The sequence below is a fragment of the Cervus elaphus genome, chromosome 23 (genome assembly GCF_910594005.1).
Source record: "Cervus elaphus chromosome 23, mCerEla1.1, whole genome shotgun sequence".
NCBI lineage: Eukaryota > Metazoa > Chordata > Mammalia > Artiodactyla > Cervidae > Cervus > Cervus elaphus.
Window position 1 is genome coordinate 30,593,345 of NC_057837.1, and position 21,555 is coordinate 30,614,899.

The window sequence follows — 21,555 nt, forward strand, 5'->3', positions numbered from 1 at the left end:
TCTAAAAGTATATAATATATATAATATTACATAATCTCAAAAAAGAACAACGATGAAGAAATAATATTTATGGTGAGGTTTTCACTAAAAGCCACCATCTCTGCTTGGGTCATGTTGGTGGTTTAGATGAGATCTAAGGTATAAAAGTAGGATATATACACTAAACTTCATCTTATCTGAATTGTCTAATATTTGAGCATAGTTTTCTTTCAGTTTCTATGTATTTATTTGTGTCTCTTTTTTATGTCTAAAAAAGTATTATGTCCACTCTAGTAATGTAATGTAAGGAGCGGGTTCTTATCCTTTCACGTGTTCTTAGAGACAAATTATTATAAATATTTTCCTGAAGTGCAAAGCATAAATATAGTGAGAGAGGGGGGATGAGGGAACCCATCAATGAGAATATTCATTATGAAAAATCTGAATTTAAGTTTTCTACAGCCAAATAGTATTTAATATGTTGATTTAACTTTAACCCATAAAATTTTCCGTTTCTTCTTCTTTCTCAACAGTTTAGTGTATGCTAATACCCAAGACTGATTTTCAGAATGTAGTTATTTATCAAAAGAAGGCAGGTTAGGAGGCTTTATATTAGAATTGATATCTAATCAATATAATTATTTTATGACAGGCAAAAACTAATATGGCTTATCAATTACATTACAGAAATCAATTTAATCTGCAGCTTCTTTATGCTTTAAGTTTCTAGATTTTCTACTTAATCATGTCGTAATGATTTCTCCTCTATGAGAGAATCCACTTGGACTAAATCTGGCACCAAAACACAGTTACTCAAAGCTGCTTCCTTTCATATAAATTTTCTCTAAAATGCTCTCAAGTTAACCAATTGCTAAGAATCTCTAAATTTAGTTCCTTTGAGATCTGCTGAGGCTAGAACAATCCAAGTGGATTAAATTGTATTTCTGTGAATTTCTGAAATAGCATAAATACTAAAAGGGTCAAAAAGCCATAAGAAAATAAAAAACAGATCTGCTTAAGTTCAAGAGGAAAATACTATCTCCCTTTGTTGTTAAGTTTGTCCAGAAATTCCTAACAGAGTTTACACAGAAAGACTTCACTGCTCTGGCTGTCTTAAGATAACTAAACTGAAATTAATTTCAGCAGCTTGTGAATATTTTCAAAACAGTCCCAGGCTGGACCCTATCAATGACCAATCAGCATGCACGCAACTGTTTAGTCTAAATTTTTGAGGTCCACTTCTGATACCTGGGTGTTTCTTTAAATAAAAAGGATACTGGGGAAATCCTCACCAGTTTATTAATTTGGTCACAGTAGTTAATGACACCGCCTTTTTTCCCCAGTGGTGGGCTTTGGAGCATTTGTAGGGACTTTGCTTTTGTTGCATAGTGGATAGACAGGATGATGAGTTTACTAGGTGATCTCACGTACACTAGTACTTAATTATCCCTCGGATGGAGAAAGGAAAGTCTGCTTCAATCCCACAGAACTGGGTCCTAACTTCTGAACCGTGAATGATCAGTTAGCTCAGTGATGTTCTTAATCCTACTCTGAGTTACTGCACAACATTCACTTGGGTCTAGGACTTGAAAGATTTGGGTTATTTTTTAAAAAAAGACTTTTTGAAAATTAGAAATTGGGTAAAGAATAAGAATTAAATTTCAATTCTAGTATGGATCTCTGCTAAATAATGTTCACTTAGCATTCTTTAATCACTGATAAATGCTGGGAAAGCTAGAAAGGGCTTTGTGAATTAAAAAAATTGTAGGAATTATAGACTCTCTAAAATTATTTATGAGTTAAACTAATGACAGTGAAATACAGGGCTTAATATGCCTAGTTTTAATATAATCCAACAAACTGATTTTTCTTATAGGCCATGACATTAAAAACCATTGATAACTGATTTTTTTAGCATCATTAAGGACAATATTAAAGTTCTTTGGGTGAAAATAACTGAAATTATGATTTTATGTTTTTGTAAAGTAGAAGTCTGAATTTCTTTATAAAAATAATGGAAACTAATAAAATGCACATTTAATAAACAGATTCTCATCAAAGCCAAAACAGAGTAAAGACTTAAACACAGGTTTAAGTGCTAGAACAGTGCTGGTGTTTAAAGGCTGCTCAACAGATATATGCTGAATGAAAGAATAAAAAAAGGATATTTTCCAAAAGATACAAAAGTTACCAAACTTATCTCCAATCATAGGCCATCACATAATAAATAAAGTTCATCTCTAGCTATACCGAGGTCATAGCTAATGTCTATCAATGATGTATCTAAAGTGCTTAGCCCAGATCTGGGAACACAGTTAAGATTTTTCATAGATGTGCTGCTTATGAAAATGTAAGCTCCATGAAAGCAGAGCCCTATTCTTCCTTATTCATCACTACATTCTGAGCACCCAAGAACTATGTCTGGCATACAGTAGGTGCTCCAACAATACTTGTTGGATGGATAATCAGTTCATCTCAATTTATTGGTTTTCTTATTTAATCATTTGTTTAATCTGTCAGGTGCTTTTAGTGGATCAGAGAGATGCTTAATAATAAGTTTCTTTGAAGTAATGACTTAAACACAACCATAATTTATCATGCTGTTTGATCCAAGTTCAATTGTAATTTACTACCATAATCTGAAAACATAACATTCTTATTTTACCTTCTGCATGGATGTCACTAGTATGCAGTAACAGGAGAAACAATATTTATGTGCAAATGTTTTATGAATGAATCATGTGCTGAAAGGAGAGATGAGCAAATTCTTCAATGGCTATGGATTTCAAATGGCCAAGGACTACTCAATTCATGAAATTAAAGATAAAACTAAGTAAAATAGTGTTTTCTTAGAAGTGCAGATGTGGTAAAGACATTAAAACAGATGACAGAGAGTTCTTCAGTAGTTATGTCCTCTTGCCTTGAACTAAAAAAAAAAAAACCAAAAACAAGAGAGCCTCTATCTTGTTGAGGAAATATAGAAGGGATGTATTTCATGAAGAAAAAAATATAACATCTTCAAAGATAAATATAATATTCAGTGAGTGAGGAAGTTCTTATAAACTTACCCATCATTGTTAACATCTGATACTGCAACTGTATATCCAAAATAAGATGCCATCTGCAAAGGAAAACCATAAATAACATATTTTGTGTTCAAAAAGTCATCTTTCAATTTTCCCTGAAAAGATTAGCCACATTGCAGCACATTTTTTGCATTTAAATTCATAGACCCTTAGACGTGGACAGAGTCTTAAGAGTCACTTAGTTTAACCCCTGACCTAACGCATAATGTTCCTCCCAACAGCCCCGGACATCTGCTCGGACAACCTCTGGAGATGTTCAACAATCAATCCATTCAGTTTGCAGATACAACTTGTAGAATACTCTTTGCTAAAACTGGTCCTTCTGTACTATCTAGTCCTCAATCCTCCTGCCTAGTTCTACAATCTTGAACATCATAGAATAAATCTAATTCCATTTCCATATGAAATCCCACATGGAAATGATTGCAGCTCACCATCTTGCTTACAGAGATGTAATACCAAAGAAAAGGTGACACCCCATGAGCACGCTGACAGAAGTTAAGTAGGACAGACACTCTCTACTTTGGTCTCTTTGTACCACTGAAGCATAAAAAGGTTTTCATCTGGGGCTAAACCATGTCTCAGTATCAATTCAAACTGAGTTTATCATCTGTTAAGGTTTCTAAGACTTTTGTGAGTGTAACCAGTATACATATACCTAATCTTTCCACATTCAAGCGCTTATATTTCTGTTTTTCAACTTATGCTATCAAGATTTATAATCTTTTCAGATTTGGCCCATAGTTTTTGATGGCCAGGGTTTCTCATTTCCGCATCTGCCATCCAACGTCTTAGCTTATTTAGCATCCGATCGCCTCCAAATTTAACCAGCCTACAGTCTACTGTGAAGTGTGCTCCACAGAAGGCAGAGATCTTGGTCTGTGTTGTTCATTCTTGTATCTGCATTGTCTGACCAGGTGTAACTCAGGGTAGGTGCCAGGTACTCTTTGCAGAAGAAATAAACAGATGAGTTAACAAGTATAACACAGTAATTTAATTCTGCCACCTCTTTTCTCTATTCCAAACACATACAGTTGTTATAGGAGGTGGGGCCTTCGGGAGGTAGTTAGGTCATGAGGGTGGAGCCCTCCTGAACGGCATGCATGTCCACAGAAAAGGAACCCCACAGAGCTGCCTTGTCTCTTTCTCCAAGTGAGGACTAGTGAGAAGATGACTGTGAACCAGGAAGCAGGCTCTCACCAGACACAAAATCTGACTACCCTTTGATCTTGGACTTCTCAGACTCCAGAACCATGAGAAATAAATGTTTGTTGCTTTAGCCATCCAGTCTACAGTATTTTTATGGACTAAGCCCTGGGTACCAGGTGCAAAATTCTCTTTGTTGAGCAAATGAATGCCTCATTTGACTGTGTCATGAAGTAATTCACTTCTCCCACATCTTTTCTTTATTCTGCACACGTGTAGTGAAATTCTTAATTCCTGTGTGGTACTGTGTGACCTCACTCAGAGGAATTTCATCATTTATGTATTAAGTTCTGAGGTTCAAGATTGAAGAGCTAGGTGGTATTGAGGATGAAAAGTTACAGAAAGGCCAAATTTAACAATGTTTAAGGAGTTTTTAATGGTAAAAATGCAAAACAAAAAGACGAGAGAAGTCTTGCCATGTTTTCATACATCATTAATTATTGCCACTTGAGAATAGTTGTTCAAAATGTATAAATTCACCCAACTGCACAATCATCACAGCGTTATATCTCTGTATTTACCACAAGAGTCTCATTAGAGACACTGTTAAATGCTTTGTTGAAAACTGCACAGTGATGCATAGAGTAAAGCCCCAATTGGGGCAGAAATGTCAAAAATGCTCTGTATTCTTAAAAAAAACTATCAAAATTCCTTGACAAATACATGATTCCAAATTTCTGTGTCTAGCTAAGAGCTGAGCATTTCAGGATCTTAAACCTGGATCCTCCTGGGATCCAGCAGGCCAAGACGGTCACTTGGCCAGATTCAAATGTGAGGCTTCTAGAACCTGGGTTGGTGGTTAGGAGAGAAAGCTGGTGGCCTAGAGAGACTAACTCAGTTTAGAATTGCCTCCCTTACACAACAGGGCCACATTCATCCTTTAAAAAAATGTGACAAATTTCAACAGGTCATAAGACCCAGGAAAACCAGGGAATAAAGCATGACCCCAGGTTATCAGGATACCAGCAGCCTGCTTTCAGAGAATTGACCCACTGATAATAAGACCCTAGCCAGTGACAGTGGGTAAGGGGAAAAAATCTAGTCCCTGGGAGGCAGGGACCAGAACCAGAGACTTTGTCATCTTCCATATATTTTGGGGTTGGGGAGGGTTCCATTTACTATGAGGGCAGGAGGACAGTCCAGACCCGTTGACTCTGACCAATATGTGGAACCTAGAAGAAGCTTGTGTCTTCTCAGAGGGAAGGTGGGTACCCAGAACTAATCACCAGGCAGACTACATTCAGCACTGCAACATAACAGGACTGTTCTAGGATTTCAGCAATTAGTGGCTTTTTGGAAAATTAATTAGGGTATAGCTGTTTTACAATATTATGCTAGTCGTTGTTGTATGATGAAGTAAATCAGCTGTATGTATACACATATCCCCTCCCTCCTGACCACCCTCCCACTCCACGCCCCATCTCATCCATTAAGGTCACCACAAAGCTCTGTGTGCTATATAGCAGCTTCCCACTAGCTTTTAGGGGGCATATTCTGCCTTTACATCACCTAGCAGTTTCTGAAATCATCATGGGCACATACTTGTTTATTAATTAACTGTTATCTCCTCAACTGCCTCCCCTGTAGTGCTGTGTTAGAGCTGGGATCTTGTCTGATACATGGCTATACTCCTAGTGCTTAGAAGAGTTTCTAGAACATAGTAAGTACTAGGTAAATATTTATTTTATAAATGAATAATATGAATATTATAATAGTGCAGCGTGACATTCACTATTTGGCATTGAAATGTCTTTACCTGTTCACCAGTGAAATTCTGAATAAAGGTCATATCTGTAGAGTTAATGATTGAAACCTGAAATCAGAGAAATTAGATAGGTTATTTCATTTGGCATAGAACTGGAGAACTTTTTTAAAAGTATAACTTAAATCCTTTATAAATGTTTGTGAAAAGTAATAAACAGTTGGCTCTATATGTAAAAAAAATAAGTAAGCCCATAGAATGATCTTAAAAAAAATTCAATTGAACTTTTTGTTTATGGTTTCTGGAATCCTTTTAGACAGAATGCACACTCACTAATTGGATGTAAAGAAATGATATTTGAATTCAAGACTGTTGAGAGCAACTAATCTAATGGTCAGTTAATCTAATCAAAAATTTAGTCTAAATTTCATTTCTGTACATATGCTATTATGGGAAATTGATGATTATGGCTTCTTGCAAAAAAGAAAATTTGAAAGTGTTATACATATAGCAAAAACATTCCTTTTAAATTCTATCCAGCCAGCCTAAAATCTATAGTTATTACAGGCTGACCAGACTTTGAAAAATTATTTTAAATGCTTTTCTTTTCACAAGATCTACTTATGTTCCTTTCCTATTTTTATGGCAACTAGTGTAATGGGTGTAAATAGTAGCTCTCCAAAATTCATATCTTTCCAGAACTTTGGAAGACGAGCTTGTGGGTCTCTGTAGATGAAATAAGTAAAGTTAAGGATCTTGAAATGAAATCATAGTGGATTTAGGGTGGGCCCTGGGTCCAGTGACAGGTGTCCTTATAAAAGGAGGAGAGGACACACAGACATAGATGGAGGAAGACCACACGGAGGCCAGGGCAGAGATGGGGATGAAGCTGCCACACGCCAAGGGAAGGCAGAGCCACCTGAAGCTGGAAGAGGCAGGAAGAGTCCTCTCCCGTGTGTGTGGGAGGGAGCATGACCTTGCCACCACACCTTGATTTCAGATTTCTGGCCTCCTGAACTGGGAGAGGACAAATTTATGTTGTTATCAGCCACCCAATTTGGGGTCATTTCTTATGACAGCCCTTGAAAACTAACACACTAGTGACATAACAATCGACCTTATTGTGTTTACTGTGTGAGGCATATTAAAATGCTGATCATGTCAACAATGGGATCCTCTGCAATTACTCCCAAATTATGCACAAGGACAGGCCTAACTTCATGGGTATGTGACCTGTGCAGTCAGGCAGGGCCCTACACTCAGATGAGCCCTATCCTTTGGATAGCCCAGCTGTCACTGTCCTAAAATCCTTAAGAATTTCAAACAAGGGGCCAGGCATTTTCACTTCACATTGGGTCCCACAAATGATGGAGCTGATCCTATACATGGATCAGGAAAGAATCTAGTCTCCCTTTTCATAAGCAAACACGTGTGGATCTTTAAGGGCACTTTAAACGATTTCAGAGATTTAAATCTTTAAAATGATTACAAAAAATGATTCTTTGCACATATGCAAAATATCCTACAACACATTCTCAGTACTCACATATCCAAAACTCTGTGCGCCTCTTGGGACTCCAGCAACCAATTCTGTGATGAGAAGTCATTTAGAAGGTCAATTACATGGTCCACTTTAAAGCTATTCAACAAATCAGCTAAAGACGGTACTTCTTGAATAAGTAACTATCATGGATCACTTAGAAAGCCAGAAGTTTGAAGTTACAGTTTTGCATTGGCCTTTGCCTCTGCTACAGAAAAAGGAAACAGGGGACTCAAAGTTGTACTTTGAGAATCACCTGTCTCCACCACAGCCTCCATGTTTCAGCCTCTAGAACATAAGCCTGCCTTCTCAGATCCGTGTGTGATTTGTCAGTTAAACCTCTTACTCTGGTTTCTCCAGCTTTCACTGTCTTCTGAACTAGTCTCCTGTACTAGTGTACAAAATAACATCTCGTGTCCCACTCAGGGACAGTGTTGAAGCAATTTCAGTTACCTAAGGAGAAACCACATATCATAAATGATTGAGCCTGGCCACCCTGGAACAGAATTCTAGGGAATCCTCATAGCCAAGAGTATGCAAAGAAGGAAGCTTTGATAATAGAGGTAAAAGAAGTAACTCTGGTTAAAAGGGGGCCGCATGTTCCAATGTACAATGATATGGCTCTAGATTCTGAAAGCAATGGTTTTAGTCCTTGGGTCTTCCATAAACCCAGAATCAATCCTTGAACCTAACTTTTTCCAGTCACCTACAAAAGACAGGAGTTGGAACTGACTGATTATCAAAGATCTTTCCAGTTCTCAGTTCTGTAAATCTAAACTATCCTTTGATTCATTTGGGGTTAAAATGTTAGTTTAATTTAAAGGAAGGGAGCCTGGGAAAAAAGTCCCCTTCCATTCAAATTTCCTTATCCTCAAACCTGCTCCTAAATGTATAGCACAAATTCTAGCATTAATTCTACCCCACATACTAAACTCTAGCAGAGTTCGGCATTCATGCTCTGGGAGTGTTAATAATCAGAGAAGATTCATTTGGGTTTAGATGTTGGACTTTTAAGTAGTATCAATAAATTCACTCATTCAATCAACATTGACAGGCAACCACAGACTACAGCAGGGAATGAAGACAAAATTCTCTACTCTCATAAAGTTTATACTTGAGCTGGAAGAGGCAGTTAATTTGAAAAGTAGAGGCCATTAAATGTCATATTAGAAGGGGATGAGTGTAGAGTAGAAGAACTAAGCAGGTAAAATGGTACTGGGAGTGCTCAAATTGGGAGAAGGAAGGAATTACGATTTACCTGATGGCTGGGGAGATCTTGGCAAGAAGATGACAGGTTAGTGAAAACTGAAGAAAGTGAGGGAGTAAATATTATGGAGATCTGGGAGACATATATTCTAATTAGAAGGAACAGCACGTGCAAAGGTCTGGAGGTAGACGTGTGTCTGGAGAATTCAAAGAACAGCAAGGAGGGCAGGATGGCTGGGGTGAGGAGTAAAGGCCAAGGAGATGAGGTTACAGTAAACAGGATCTCATGAACAGAGTCTTTCAGGTCATTGTGAAGACTCAGGATTTACACTGAATGAATTGGGGAACCATTCAGCAAAGAAGTAACACAATGTGACTTCTGTTCCTAAAGGACCAGTTGCCTACTGGATCTAGACTATAGGAGGGCAAAGACGAGAGCAGGGAGACCAGTTAGGAAGCTACTGCAAAAGTGTTGATGGAGACCTGAGAGTGGGGGCTGTGGAGGAAGTGAGAGTCAGATTCTGGCTGTCTTTTGAGTTTAGTTAGCAGAACTGGCTCATGGATTGGATAAGGGTGGGGAGTGGAGGAAAGGGAACAATCCAAGGATGACTTGCAAAGTATTTTGCTTGAGCAGCTTGGAGGATGGCATTGTCACTTGCTGAGATGGAGCTGATGGAAGGGAGAGCACGTTTAAATGGAATGATCAGGAGGTCAGGTATAAGCACATTAAGTTTGCAAAAGCCATTCAAATAGTGATGTTCAGTGTTGAGTAGAGATTCTAGGTCTTACACTTCATTCCAGCTTCATGGGTACATGTATAGATACATGTATGGATGTTTACTATGGGCACCTAAAGACACCATGGTCAGAGAAAATGGAGTTGACTTATTTCAGGATCGGACTTGTCAAATAATAAAGATGAAGGGGTATTATGCTAGCTGAGATACATGGCCACCACAGCTTCTCACATCCCATAAACATTCAGAATTTTGTTAAAAAACAGAAATGTATTGTGAAGTAATTTTCCTTCAATAAAAAATAAGTTTGGGGAAAAAAATAGAAATCAACCATCATACTAGGAACTTTGGAGCCTGCAGCCTCATATGGCTACAATGCTATCAAGTTATTTAAATGTAATGTTGATTAAAAGTTTCAGAATCATTTAAAAATCACATTCCTAAAAGAGCTTTTCAGGTCACTCTACTTTCCCCCATGTTTTATAGATGGCTTGATTTCAACCATGTCTCTCACCTTGCTGAGAGTCCCCAGTAAATTCCCCAGCAGCAACTGAATATCCTGTTTTAAAGAAAAGAGACAAGAGAATCAGACGTTTGATGCCTTTACAAATGATCTATAATCTAGAAACACGAAAGAACTATCATAGCACTGCTCTGTGCAGAAATCCTGACAAATACTGTAATATAAAAGTCTAGAATTCTATAAATAGAAAAACTAATCAAGCCAAGATGTACACTAAACCTCAGAAGTATAAGAGATCTGCGCCTTCTGAGTGGGGCTACATGATTGGATTCTGAGGTCCCTTTTAGAAGTAGGAATGTTCCATTGCTCATCTTTAGGTGTGAATGGTGGTCTTTGCATTTCAAGAGCTGCTGATTCATCATGATCAGATGTCATTATTCTAAAAGGTTAACTCTTACCTAAGGTTTTGCTATTTCTGATCACCAAAAAGGCCTACTTCTTAATACCGTTGCTGACCTAAGAAAAATGCAAAATGTGAGAGCTGCAAATTAAGTTTTATTTGGGGCAAAATGAGGACTATAGCTCAGGAGACAGCATGTCAGATAGCTCTAAGCAACTGCTCCAAAGAGCTAGGAAGGAAGGTCAGTATATATGCGATTTTGGTGAAGGGGGAGTATATGCAATCAAGCACATAATTTTTCACTGAAGGTTTCTGCTAGTCAAAAGGAGCAGTCGTCACCATGAAGGAATTTCGAGCTTTTCTAGATATGAGGAGATACAGGAACTGGGGCTCATAAAATCATCTCCTGAGAATATCTAACTATCTGAAGACTTGTTCTGCCAGTTTTCCCAGAGTATAGAGTGCCTCATTTCTGCTCTCCACCCTGAACTCCTTTCAGAGGGGTGTTGAAGGTCAGCAACTGCAGCAGCACTTGATTTAAGCCTTGCAGAGGTTGATGACAAGTGCCCGTAGCAAGAGTCAATTTGTACTTGAACCTTTGATGATAATTCCCCACAAATTTTACTTGGCTCTAAAACGAGGTAAGCTGATAAAAGAGAGCTACACTTTTTAAAAGTTCATTAAGGAATCAAAATGCCAATACAATACCAAAGAAACAATAGTGATGAAATGGCACTGTGCGGCTCCACATTTTGAGAACATTTCAGCAACTGAAAAGTTTTGTGTTCTTTTTAGAAACTGGAAAAGACTACCATCATTTTGCCCAGGTAGCACAGGGTATCCTCACTGATACACAATAGCTACAACTGGCAAAATATTTTATGTGCAATAGACTGTCAGGGAACCTATAAAATAGCTATCAAACTATGTCGACTATACATAACAGCTGAATCAAAAGACAAGAAAGTTAAGAGTCCACTTCAAGCTAGTAAGAAAATTTCCTTAAGGTGCCATATATTATCAGATAAGTGAGGGATAAAATTTGCCTCAACATTTCGTATGCGTGTCTTTTGAGAAATCACCAATATCTCAAGCAATGCATCTCACCAAGGTAACTGTCATCGTAGGAAGCTGGAGCCACTTCTGTCTGCTTTTCTCCAGCCAATTTCCTTAGGATATCCTTGAATGAGTAGTTTGCAATGATATCTGCAATACTGGCCGTGATCACCTGACCTGTGCTCAAACAGATAGGTTAACTGAATGAATGCGCGAGTCAGGCCCTCCCCACGCAGACACAAGGCATTTGAACAACATTCATGCTCCTGAAAATGATCATGAGATTGCTTTGCATTTCTGACAGTGAATTTCCCTGCCTCGCTCTAGAATTGCAAGGTAAAGTCACTAACAGTTGCTTAGAGCTTTCCATGCTGACAGAAGACCCAAAGATGAACTATGTAATTTTTTTATATAACATTTTTTTCTGTTTTCTTCTTGGAGTATAATTGCTTTCAATGTTGTGTTAGTTTTTGCTGTACAATGAAGTGAATCAGCTATGTGTATACACATATCCCCTCCCCTCTAGGACCTCCTTCCCACCCCACCCCCGCCATCCCACCCCTCTAGGTCATCATCACAGCACTGAGCTGAGCTTCCTGTGCTACCCAGCAGCTTCCCACTAGCTATCTGTTTTACACATGGTAGGGTGTGAATGTCAATCCTAATCTCCCGATTCATCTCACCTTCCCCTTCTTTCTATCAAAATATTGTTGATTTACAATACTATGTTAGTTAGAGGCATGCAGCATAGTGATTCAATATTTCAGAGATCAGTACAAGATAATGGGTATAATTTCCTGTGCTATGCAGTATATCCTTGTTACTTATTTTTTTCACATATAGTAGTCTGCATCTGTTAATCCTGTACCCTTTAATTGTATCTGTTGTCCTCCTGCCTTTACATACTTCTTCCACATCCAAATGATAAGCATATCTAAGAGTGAAGACACGTATAGGCAAAATGTACGTGACTAAATTTTTATTTCAGACTATTCTGGCTATAGGAAACATCCTCTAGCTTTGAGATCATCTAGCCAAAATGTATCTTGTTACAGATGGGGAAACTGTGACCTAAAGTGGGGGTCTCTGAGCCCGTGTAGCAGCCTGTGGCCTGTTAGGAACCACGCCGAACGGCATGAGGTAAGAGGCCGATAGCAAGTGAAGCTTCATCTGTATTCATAGCTGCTCCCCACAGCTCACATTACCAATTGAGCTCTCCCTCCTGTCCGATCAGTGGCAGCATTAGATTCTCATAAGAGTGTGAACTCTATTGTGCTTGAATCATCCTGAAACCATCCCCCACGCCCAGTCTGTGGAAAAACTGTCTTCCATGAAACCGGTTCTTGGCGTAAAAAATGTTGAGGACCTCTGCAAAGAGTCTGAGTACATTCACTAAGGTCACGTGGTTTTGCTGTTGGAAAATTCTGCTTTACAAACAAGGTCCTTTTTGGCCTTCTAGTAATACTTTTTGTGTTCTCTCAGAGTACAGACGTACTAGCTCGGAATCACTTGCTAATTTAAAAGATTGTAAAACATATCAGCTTACGATAAAGGAAGAAATTACATAATCTCTAAATCATTCACACTTTATGCTAAAATATATGCACAAAACATAAAAGTAAGACCATGGAAAGCAGTGAGGCCCAGTAAGATACAGAGTTTTAGCAAAAGAGAATCCATGGCCACCAACATTGATATGATAAGAACACTGGCTAATCTCCCCAAATAAAGTCACTATCAGAAGTCTTGAAACATGATTGTACTGAGATAGACATGAATCAAAAAGACGGCCAGCAATGTTCCACTAAAACTTTTATGCATTCCCATATTTATTATGGACATCTAAGGAAAAAGTGTGACCTCATGTTCTTTGGGAGAAAACTGGAGGACTGCTTTTAAGAAACTAACACTGAATATTAAATTTAAAGCCAAATTATTCCTTGGGAATTCACCCATTCCCACAGTCGTTCTGTTTGAAGTTCCCAAAGAATAAAACTGTTAAACCAGGCCATAACTATCTCCAAGTGGCCATGACTGAAATGACTGCTCTTACATTAAGCTGATTGTATCTGCACATGCGTTTCTGAACAATGTCTGTAGAATGTGCCAAATTTCTGTGGGTAAAAGTTGAACACCCCCTCCCTCCTTCCATGAACACACTGTCTTTGCTTTTTCCTTTAGTTGCTTCTATAGATATAATCTTAAGACTGAGTAAAAATTTAAAGTATCTGTCTCAGACAAATCCCTGTGCGCTAGACATGGCTGATTTTCAGTCTATCATCGGTATCATACCCTTTTATCAATGTAAAGAAAGAATTATGTGAAATTAATCAAGTGATTTAAAACAAAATCTTCTCAAACACACACGTTTTATTCAACCACTGCATAAAATTTATTACCTTCCAGTTTACAAAATAATGTTTAAAGGCTTCAAAGGTTAATTCTTTGATGTTCATAGCTGTATACTTAGAAATTAAGCTAAACAGTACAGTAATTCCATGTAAAATTTTACCGTAAATCGATCTCACGTGTATCTTTCACATTGGCTTTTTAAACATGATCAGGTGTCTTCCATTAAAAAACAAAAAACACTTCACTCAGCTATTCATCTCTCTCATATGCTACTCTATCTTTATTCTAAACTTGACAGCCAAAATTGTCTGTATTCTCTGTAATCTCTCTTTAGGCATCCCATTCACATTCCTGGCTTCAGTTATCACCAGTATGCTAGTTCTTATTTTAGCCTAGATATCTTCTCTGAGTTTAAGCTCACACATCTAAATACTTACATGAAAAGTTTTGGACATCTCAAACATGTTCATATTCAACACAACCGAAAAAAAACTCATCATCTGCCTTCCCCAGCCCCCTCGCAACCCATCGTCTTCCATCTTCCAGTGTTCTCCATCTCAGGGACTAGGATCCACCTACACCTATTCAGTTACAGAAGACATAAACATATTCATGGGACTTCTCTGGCGGTCCAGTGGTTAGGACTTGGTGCTTTCACTGCAAAGCACAGGTTACATTTCATCTGGCAGCCAGCATTCAGAGGACACGATGCCCTGCATGGGACCACCCCAGAGAAGCCTCCTACGTTCTCACAGCCCTGTCTTGACATACCTTTCCTTGCTAGTATCATGCCTGGAGTTTCTCAAGTATTAGGCTGGCCAAAAAGTTCCAGATGGTAACCTCTGCAAGTTCCTACTCATTACTGTATCCTCAGCATCCAGCACAAAGTCTGGCATGGCCTCAATACCCACTTGATGAATAAAGGAATGTAGTTGTCACAGTATTGTAAAGTACCATTTATATCACAGAGTATCAATGCAAACTGAAAGGATGCTTCCTTCACTGGAGAAACTAACAATTTGGAGATAAAATTAACATAATAAAAGGTCAGCACTTGATGCTACTTCTGTTTCATCTCCTTGTTAGAAACAACCAAGGGGATTTCTTCTCTGCTAACAGGACATACCTTGCCAGTAAAAACTTCCAGGGCCTCCAACTATAAGGTCTCCATTCTACAAAACAGAAACAGCAACAACAATAGAAAAACTGAGATTTGTTTTTTTAAAGGGTGAGAAGTCACTGTTCATAAGCATTGCCCAAACAATTTGCATACATAATTTTTAAAAGAGGCTCTTATATCTGAGTTATGCAAGTCATTTTCTTTCCTTTTATAGCTTTGTTATTTATGTGTTATCACATTAAATAATTTTAATAAGATTCAATTAGGTAAGCAAAATTTTCTCCCCTGAGAATATATATATATATTCAGGCTTTTGGCACTGCCTCAGGTAAGCAAAGGGCTTTCCTGGTGCCTCAGATGGTCAAAAATCCTCCTGCAATGTGGGAGACCTGGGTACGATTCCTGGGTTGGAAAGATCCCCTGGAGAAGGAAATGACAACCCACTCCAGTATTCTTGCCTGGAGAATTCCATGGACAGAGGAGTCTGGCAGGCTACAGTCCATGGAGTCACAAAAGAGTTGGACACGACTGAGCGACTAACACTTTCAGCTAAGCAAAAGATCGACATGTTTCATGATGCACAGTTCTGCAGACATGGTCTTTCGAGAGTATAGCAATGAAAAGAAAATTTGGTTCCTGTTTATTTCAAGGTCACAGTAATGCCTATCTTTTCCTACACATCTGCAAACCCATCCTTTCCCAAGAGAGAGTGTGAAAACTCCAGATAAAAATTTTCCGTTTTACTTATCACTCCACCTTCCATATCCTGCATCCTTAGCTTTCAGTGGAGAAAAACACACAAGACAAAGAAAGTAAGATTTTAGATGTTGAGATTTATATTTTTTTCAAAACCATGGCATCTTTACCTATCTCTCTTTTTAATTTGTGAAAGGATATGTGAATTTTAACATTAATGTGAAATCTAATCATTCAATTACTGCTGACATAAAAATTATAGATTCTTGTGATCTTTTTAGAAACATAGTTCTTTACTAAGTTTTTGCGATTTTCATTTAAAAACAGACTTGCTTTCCTGTGTATTTCTTTTCTATTAACAGATTATCCCATGCACAGATTATTACAAACAAAAAAATTTAAAGAAATTGCCAAAACAGGTTAGGTATATACCTAAATGTTATTTTGATGGTGGCAGTTATTAGGGGGTAGATAGAAGTGGGAATGAGAGGCAGGGGGTAAAAAAAAAAAAATCAAACAGATAAAATAAATTTTAGAAGCTATAAGACCAAAAGAATTTACCTTATAAAAATCCAGACTAAATCCTGCTTGGCAGTAACCCTGGCCTTCAGGATCAGCATTGCCTGGAATGATTAAAAGATACAAATACATAATGCTATCATTCCCAAGATATATTTTTAATAATTAAATTTTAATATATTTTATATTTTTAACAACAAGGATACTCTCTTGTTTTCCCTATAGACTTCTAAATTTAAAATGATCAGTATGTGTTCTTTTACTTATTTAAAAATTTATTCTAAGTAATTTCTTAAAGAGTTCAATCTGTTTTCTTATCCCAAATGGCACTGTCATTTTATACTAAGATCAATAGGATTACTGCTCCTCGAAGTTATGATACTAGGTTTTACAACTCATGTTTATTTGAAGAAATAATATGTCCATCTCTCAATTATGTTCCAAGTTGCCCAAATGGCAGTAATGTGTTTCCAGGGCACCCACGTGTTCTGACTGAAGCAATGCTACAAGAAAGAGAGAGCTAAACTGGCTCACATGGGTGGATACTTTCCGCTGGGAGCCCGGATGAGAGTTTTAATTTTCATGATCTCTCATACAAAATTAACTTCAAACTATTCTATTATCATTAGGTAAATTTGGACATTGCATTTCTGATCACAAGGCATCTCCCAGGGACACTAGTGTTCACAAAAGAGAACACTCTCTAGCAATGGCTTATTTTACACTCTCTGCAATGCAATTCACTAAGTGAATGTCCAATTGGATTTTATTACACAGCTTTTTAAACCATAAGCAGGTCAACATGTGGATTCCCAGCATATTAGAATCCTGGAACATCAGAATGAAGAATGTACTACTTGTCAATTGTACTTTAAAAGACCATCTACGATTTCTCAAGCACTTAAATTAAAACCAAAATACAGTTCAGTGGAAGGAATCTCAATTATTATACTGTTAGATTCAAACATGAAAATAATTACCCCTTTCTTATCAAGGATACTCCTGAATGGAAACTAAAATAAGAGGGCAGGAAAGGAAATGCATATCATCACAGGAAGAATTTATAGGCTGGACACGTGCTTGCTGCAGACGATTTCTGAAAGGGATCTGGCCTTTGCAGCTTTTCCTAGAATGTCTTCTGTTTTTTCTTTTCTTTGGTTAGTTCTTAGCTAATTTTAGCATTGTCATCAGCCATTCTTTCCAGATGCTCCCTTTATATTTTAAAATACTTTTTTACCTCATATACTCTATTGTGTTTTTTTTTTTTTTGGCAGTCTGTTTTTAATTCAAATGTCAATTGATGTTTTGTGGGCTCTTTTAGGTTAAGTTCTATTTTTCCAGCTTTGCTGAGGTATATTTAATATACAAAAATGCACATCTTAATGTGTACATTTTGATGAATTTAGACATATGCCTAATAGCATGATACCACTACCACAATCAAGGGAATAAACATATTTATTACCTCCAAAAGTTTCCTGTGCACCCTCTACCAAACAACTATTGCTTTTTTGTTTGTTTTTTTGTGGTGAAAACAGTTAACAGATCAATCCTCATAATAGATGTTTACTGCACAGTACAATATATTTTATTTTATAACTATATTTCTGGTTCATAATTATGAATGTTGCAGTTTCTTAAAGTCTCATCTGGATAACCTCAAATGTCCAGGTATCATTCTTCTAGGAGTCCATGTGTGTAAATACTTGTATGTACTCAGAAATATAGATGAATACATGATATATGATTATGTGAATACACATGTGTAATCTTGACTATATTTAAGAAATAGATTTTAATGCATAAACCTTTCTAGAAACCCTTTTGAAAATCAACTCTGACTTTTTCAATATTGTAAATTATTCAGGAAGGAAGAAACAGGACCATTTTTTGAAATCACTTTGCTTCAAAATAGGAAACTAAAAAAATGGAAAAAAGAATAATTTTTCACAAAATTCAAAAGAAAATAACTAACTTCAAATGCTGAAGTGGTGATTATGATAGAAATGGGAGGTTATTTCCTTTGTAAAGTAAGTTTTTCTCTTAGAATTATAGTTTATGAGAGCTGAAGGAATCTTTCTTCCCAGAACTTCAGAGCATCTGTGAACTTTACAATTATGTCCCAGAGTAAACTCAGGAATTCAGGGAATGATGCTCTCATGTGTTGGCTTTCCAAGGAGATTGGAAGGGTGTATGTAAACCATCGCCACCTGAATTATGAATGACCGTAAAGTGACAGGCATGTCATTAATATGAATGAGCAGACTACCACCCAAAATGCTCAGTAGCGGGGCTTTGTGGTGTGAAATGAACATGAGCCGCTTCTTGGAATCCTCTTTTGAAAGTAATATTTCTGTTCTGTGATACTGACCACACGCTCATGAACAAGCTGCTTTGTATTAATGAACTGTGAACTCCTCAGAGAACACAGGAAGTGGGCTCTTTGAGTGGCTTTGCAGAGGAAGTACTCCCAGTAAGAGAGAGATCAGGAGGATATGAACACTGGAGTTGTGTGCTAGAGAGGAAAGAATTCCGGCCATTTGTTTGGTTATTCTTCAATTCAACATAAACTTCACTACTACTTTTGTCAAGCTGTTCTTTTTTTAGGAAAGTAAGTGCTAAATAAATTGGCAACATAATGTACACATGTAATTCAAAATGCAAGCATACTATAATTTAAATTTTTAGATAATTCAACCTCCTCCTGAAACTCTTATCCCACAAGTTTAGATGCCTTGTGCAGTATTTTAATCTGAGCTCTCCCATCACATGGGCAGTCAGATAAAAGGCAGAACAAAAAGCAGTAACAAGTTTTCTAAACAGTCATCCTTGATGGTGGTTGGAATGAGATATATCATCGAGGCAGGAGGCATGCAAAGGATGGACTTGTCATTTCAGCCATAACAGTTTACTGCTATGGGGAGGTATTTTTAGTAAATCATGAGAAATATGATATGGATAGGTGTAAAACTCAATAAAACAAGTTCGGGTTTGAATCTAAGCTCTATCATCAATTGTATGAATAAATTCAGAATTTATTTATTGCTCTACCTGACTTTCATCTTAAGTATAATAATACAGTAAGTCCCCTACATCCAACAAGTTCAGTTCTCCGTGTTGGTACGCCCAATTTGTTTGTAAGGTGTAAGTCCAACAAAGACAGCCTAGATACTGAACTAAGACAATAGGCTATATAATACTGTACTGTCATAGGTTTATAAAACTTTTCACACAAATAATACATAAAAAACAAACACAAAAAATAGAACATTTTCAATCTAACAATACAGTAGTACCAGCTACATCATCACTGCTTTTACACTTGCTTCCAGACATCGTGGGCTTGAAATAAAGATACTGTACAGTAAAGGACACAAACGCACAACCACGTGCAGAGCACGCATGCATGCGGCAATGCATGCCAGACGTGTGAACTAACTCACGTGACTGGACAGGCGACCCCACATTCACATTTTAGAAAGTTTGCAACTTGAAGGTTCATATGTAGGGGACTTACTACAACAACCTCTTATTGAACCCAGGGGCACAACACCTTGAGTGGAACATGACACGAAATATCCCTCTTAATGACTGTTGCCTGTGCTTGGAAAGCCCCTGCTTCCCTGCTGTAATAACTGCTCAGAGAAGCCCTTCCCACTGTCCTGTCCAAACAGGCTCCTCTCCCCACCCAGGCATGTCACTCCCTACTCTCTTGCTTTGCTATCTTTTTCTTTGTAGCAGTTTTCACTACCTGACGTTTTATTAGAAACATTTATTTTTAAAACTTTTTGTTGAGATATAATTAACATTAGTCCAAAGTGTACAACAACAATAACATGGATATACTGTGAAATGATTACTATGGTAAATGTAGTTAACATCCTCCACCACATAGTTACAGTTTTATAAAGCGCTTAAGATCTGCTTTCACAGCAACTTTCAACTGTACAATATGGTATCATTAACTATAGTTCCCATGCTGTACGTTACATCCCCAGGATCTATCTTGTAACTGGAAGTTTGTGCTTTTTGACCATCTTCACCCATTTAGCCCACACCCACACCCCTACCTTGTCAACCACCAATCTGTACTCTTTTTGTGAGTTTGTGCTTTTTTTTAAAGATTCTGCATATTCATACAGAATGTTTTTCCTTCTCTATCTGACTTATTTCACTTAGTGTAATGCCCATGCATGTTGTCGTCAATGGCAAGATTTTATTATTATTTTTTATGGCTGAATAATATTCCATTGTGTATATATCTATATCCAATTTCTATTCCACATTTCCTTTATCCACTCATCCACTGATGGACACTTTGGTGGTTTCCATGTCTTGGCTATTGTAAATAATGCTGCAATGGACATGTGGGTACAGATACTCTTTCAAGACAGTGATTTCATTTCTTTTGGATAAATACCTAGAAGTTGAATTGCTGGACCTGAACTTACTTATTTACACATATGCTATCTCTCTTCTGAACTAGAACATGTTTTTTGAAGGCAGAGATTTGCTTTCTCTTGTTCTCTGCTTTATTCCCTTAACAATAGTCTAATTAGTGCTTATCATTGAGACCATAGACATCACTGAATTTATTACCTATAGATATCATTGAGTCTATTACCTATGAGCAACACCTCTTTTAAAGCCATTCAAAGTAAAATTCTGAGTTGACTGATTATTCAATTCAGCTGACATTTGCCAAGATGTGAGAAAGTGCCTGGTTTATTTCAGTATTTTAAAACAGGAAGGTATGATCTTCTTCTTACCAAAATCCTCACCGCAAGCCCCAGAATTAACTATTTCATTCCCAGCCCTTTTGATTTCTACATTTTAGAGGCCTCTTTAAGAACCTTCTAATATCCCTGATCCACTCTTCACTGTTTGATCTCTGATATCAATTTGCTCATTATCTGGCCTAAATTAATCTTGAAATTTAAAAATATTCACATGAAATAGGTAAACTTTACTTATGGTTTTGGGGATCTAATTTGGGTTGAGTTTTTTAAAATCAATATCCTGAAATCAGTCATCAGAATGTTCTTTTCAATGCCATTTCTTTCTCTAACATGGTCTTGTGAATTATCAAGAATAAGAATAAAAATCCACTGGTTTCTTGCTGGTAAACCCCAATGCTCTACATGACAGAAAAGTGGAAGAATTCACAAAAGGACTCTGAGTAGATCCATGAATCCAGAGTGCTGTCCCACGGTCCTTGTGTAATATTCCCAGAGGAAGTGGTGGAACAGCGTTGCTCCAAAGAGGGCACTTACAGGCTTGCTTTAAAGGATGCTTCACCAGGAGATTCCCAGAACTGCCAGATGAGGCGTGGACTCCAAATGTACAGAATATTTTTAAAAAATGGGATTAAACACATAAAGAAGGAAGGTATATCATGCTGAGAACCTGAGTACACAGATGCCAAAGAACACAACAGCCAGTGAGAACACAGGCCGGATGGAGACCTGTTCATGTGTCTCTAGGTCCAACCAT

General features: G+C 37.4%; 1 protein-coding gene across 2 annotated transcripts in view; it reads right to left on the reverse strand.

The window, feature by feature from the left end:
* The window catches only part of ITGA8 (integrin subunit alpha 8), a 183,672-nt gene that overhangs the window by 127,714 nt on the left and 34,403 nt on the right, over window positions 1-21,555 (reverse strand). For both annotated transcript variants that reach the window (XM_043882707.1, XM_043882708.1), the window contains exons 5-11: window positions 16,105-16,166; window positions 14,854-14,899; window positions 11,427-11,552; window positions 9,971-10,015; window positions 7,520-7,563; window positions 6,028-6,084; window positions 3,048-3,100 (exon numbers count right to left, since the gene is read on the reverse strand). In XM_043882707.1, the coding sequence (XP_043738642.1) occupies window positions 3,048-3,100; window positions 6,028-6,084; window positions 7,520-7,563; window positions 9,971-10,015; window positions 11,427-11,552; window positions 14,854-14,899; window positions 16,105-16,166 (433 nt within the window). The remainder of the gene's footprint in view (window positions 1-3,047; window positions 3,101-6,027; window positions 6,085-7,519; window positions 7,564-9,970; window positions 10,016-11,426; window positions 11,553-14,853; window positions 14,900-16,104; window positions 16,167-21,555) is intronic.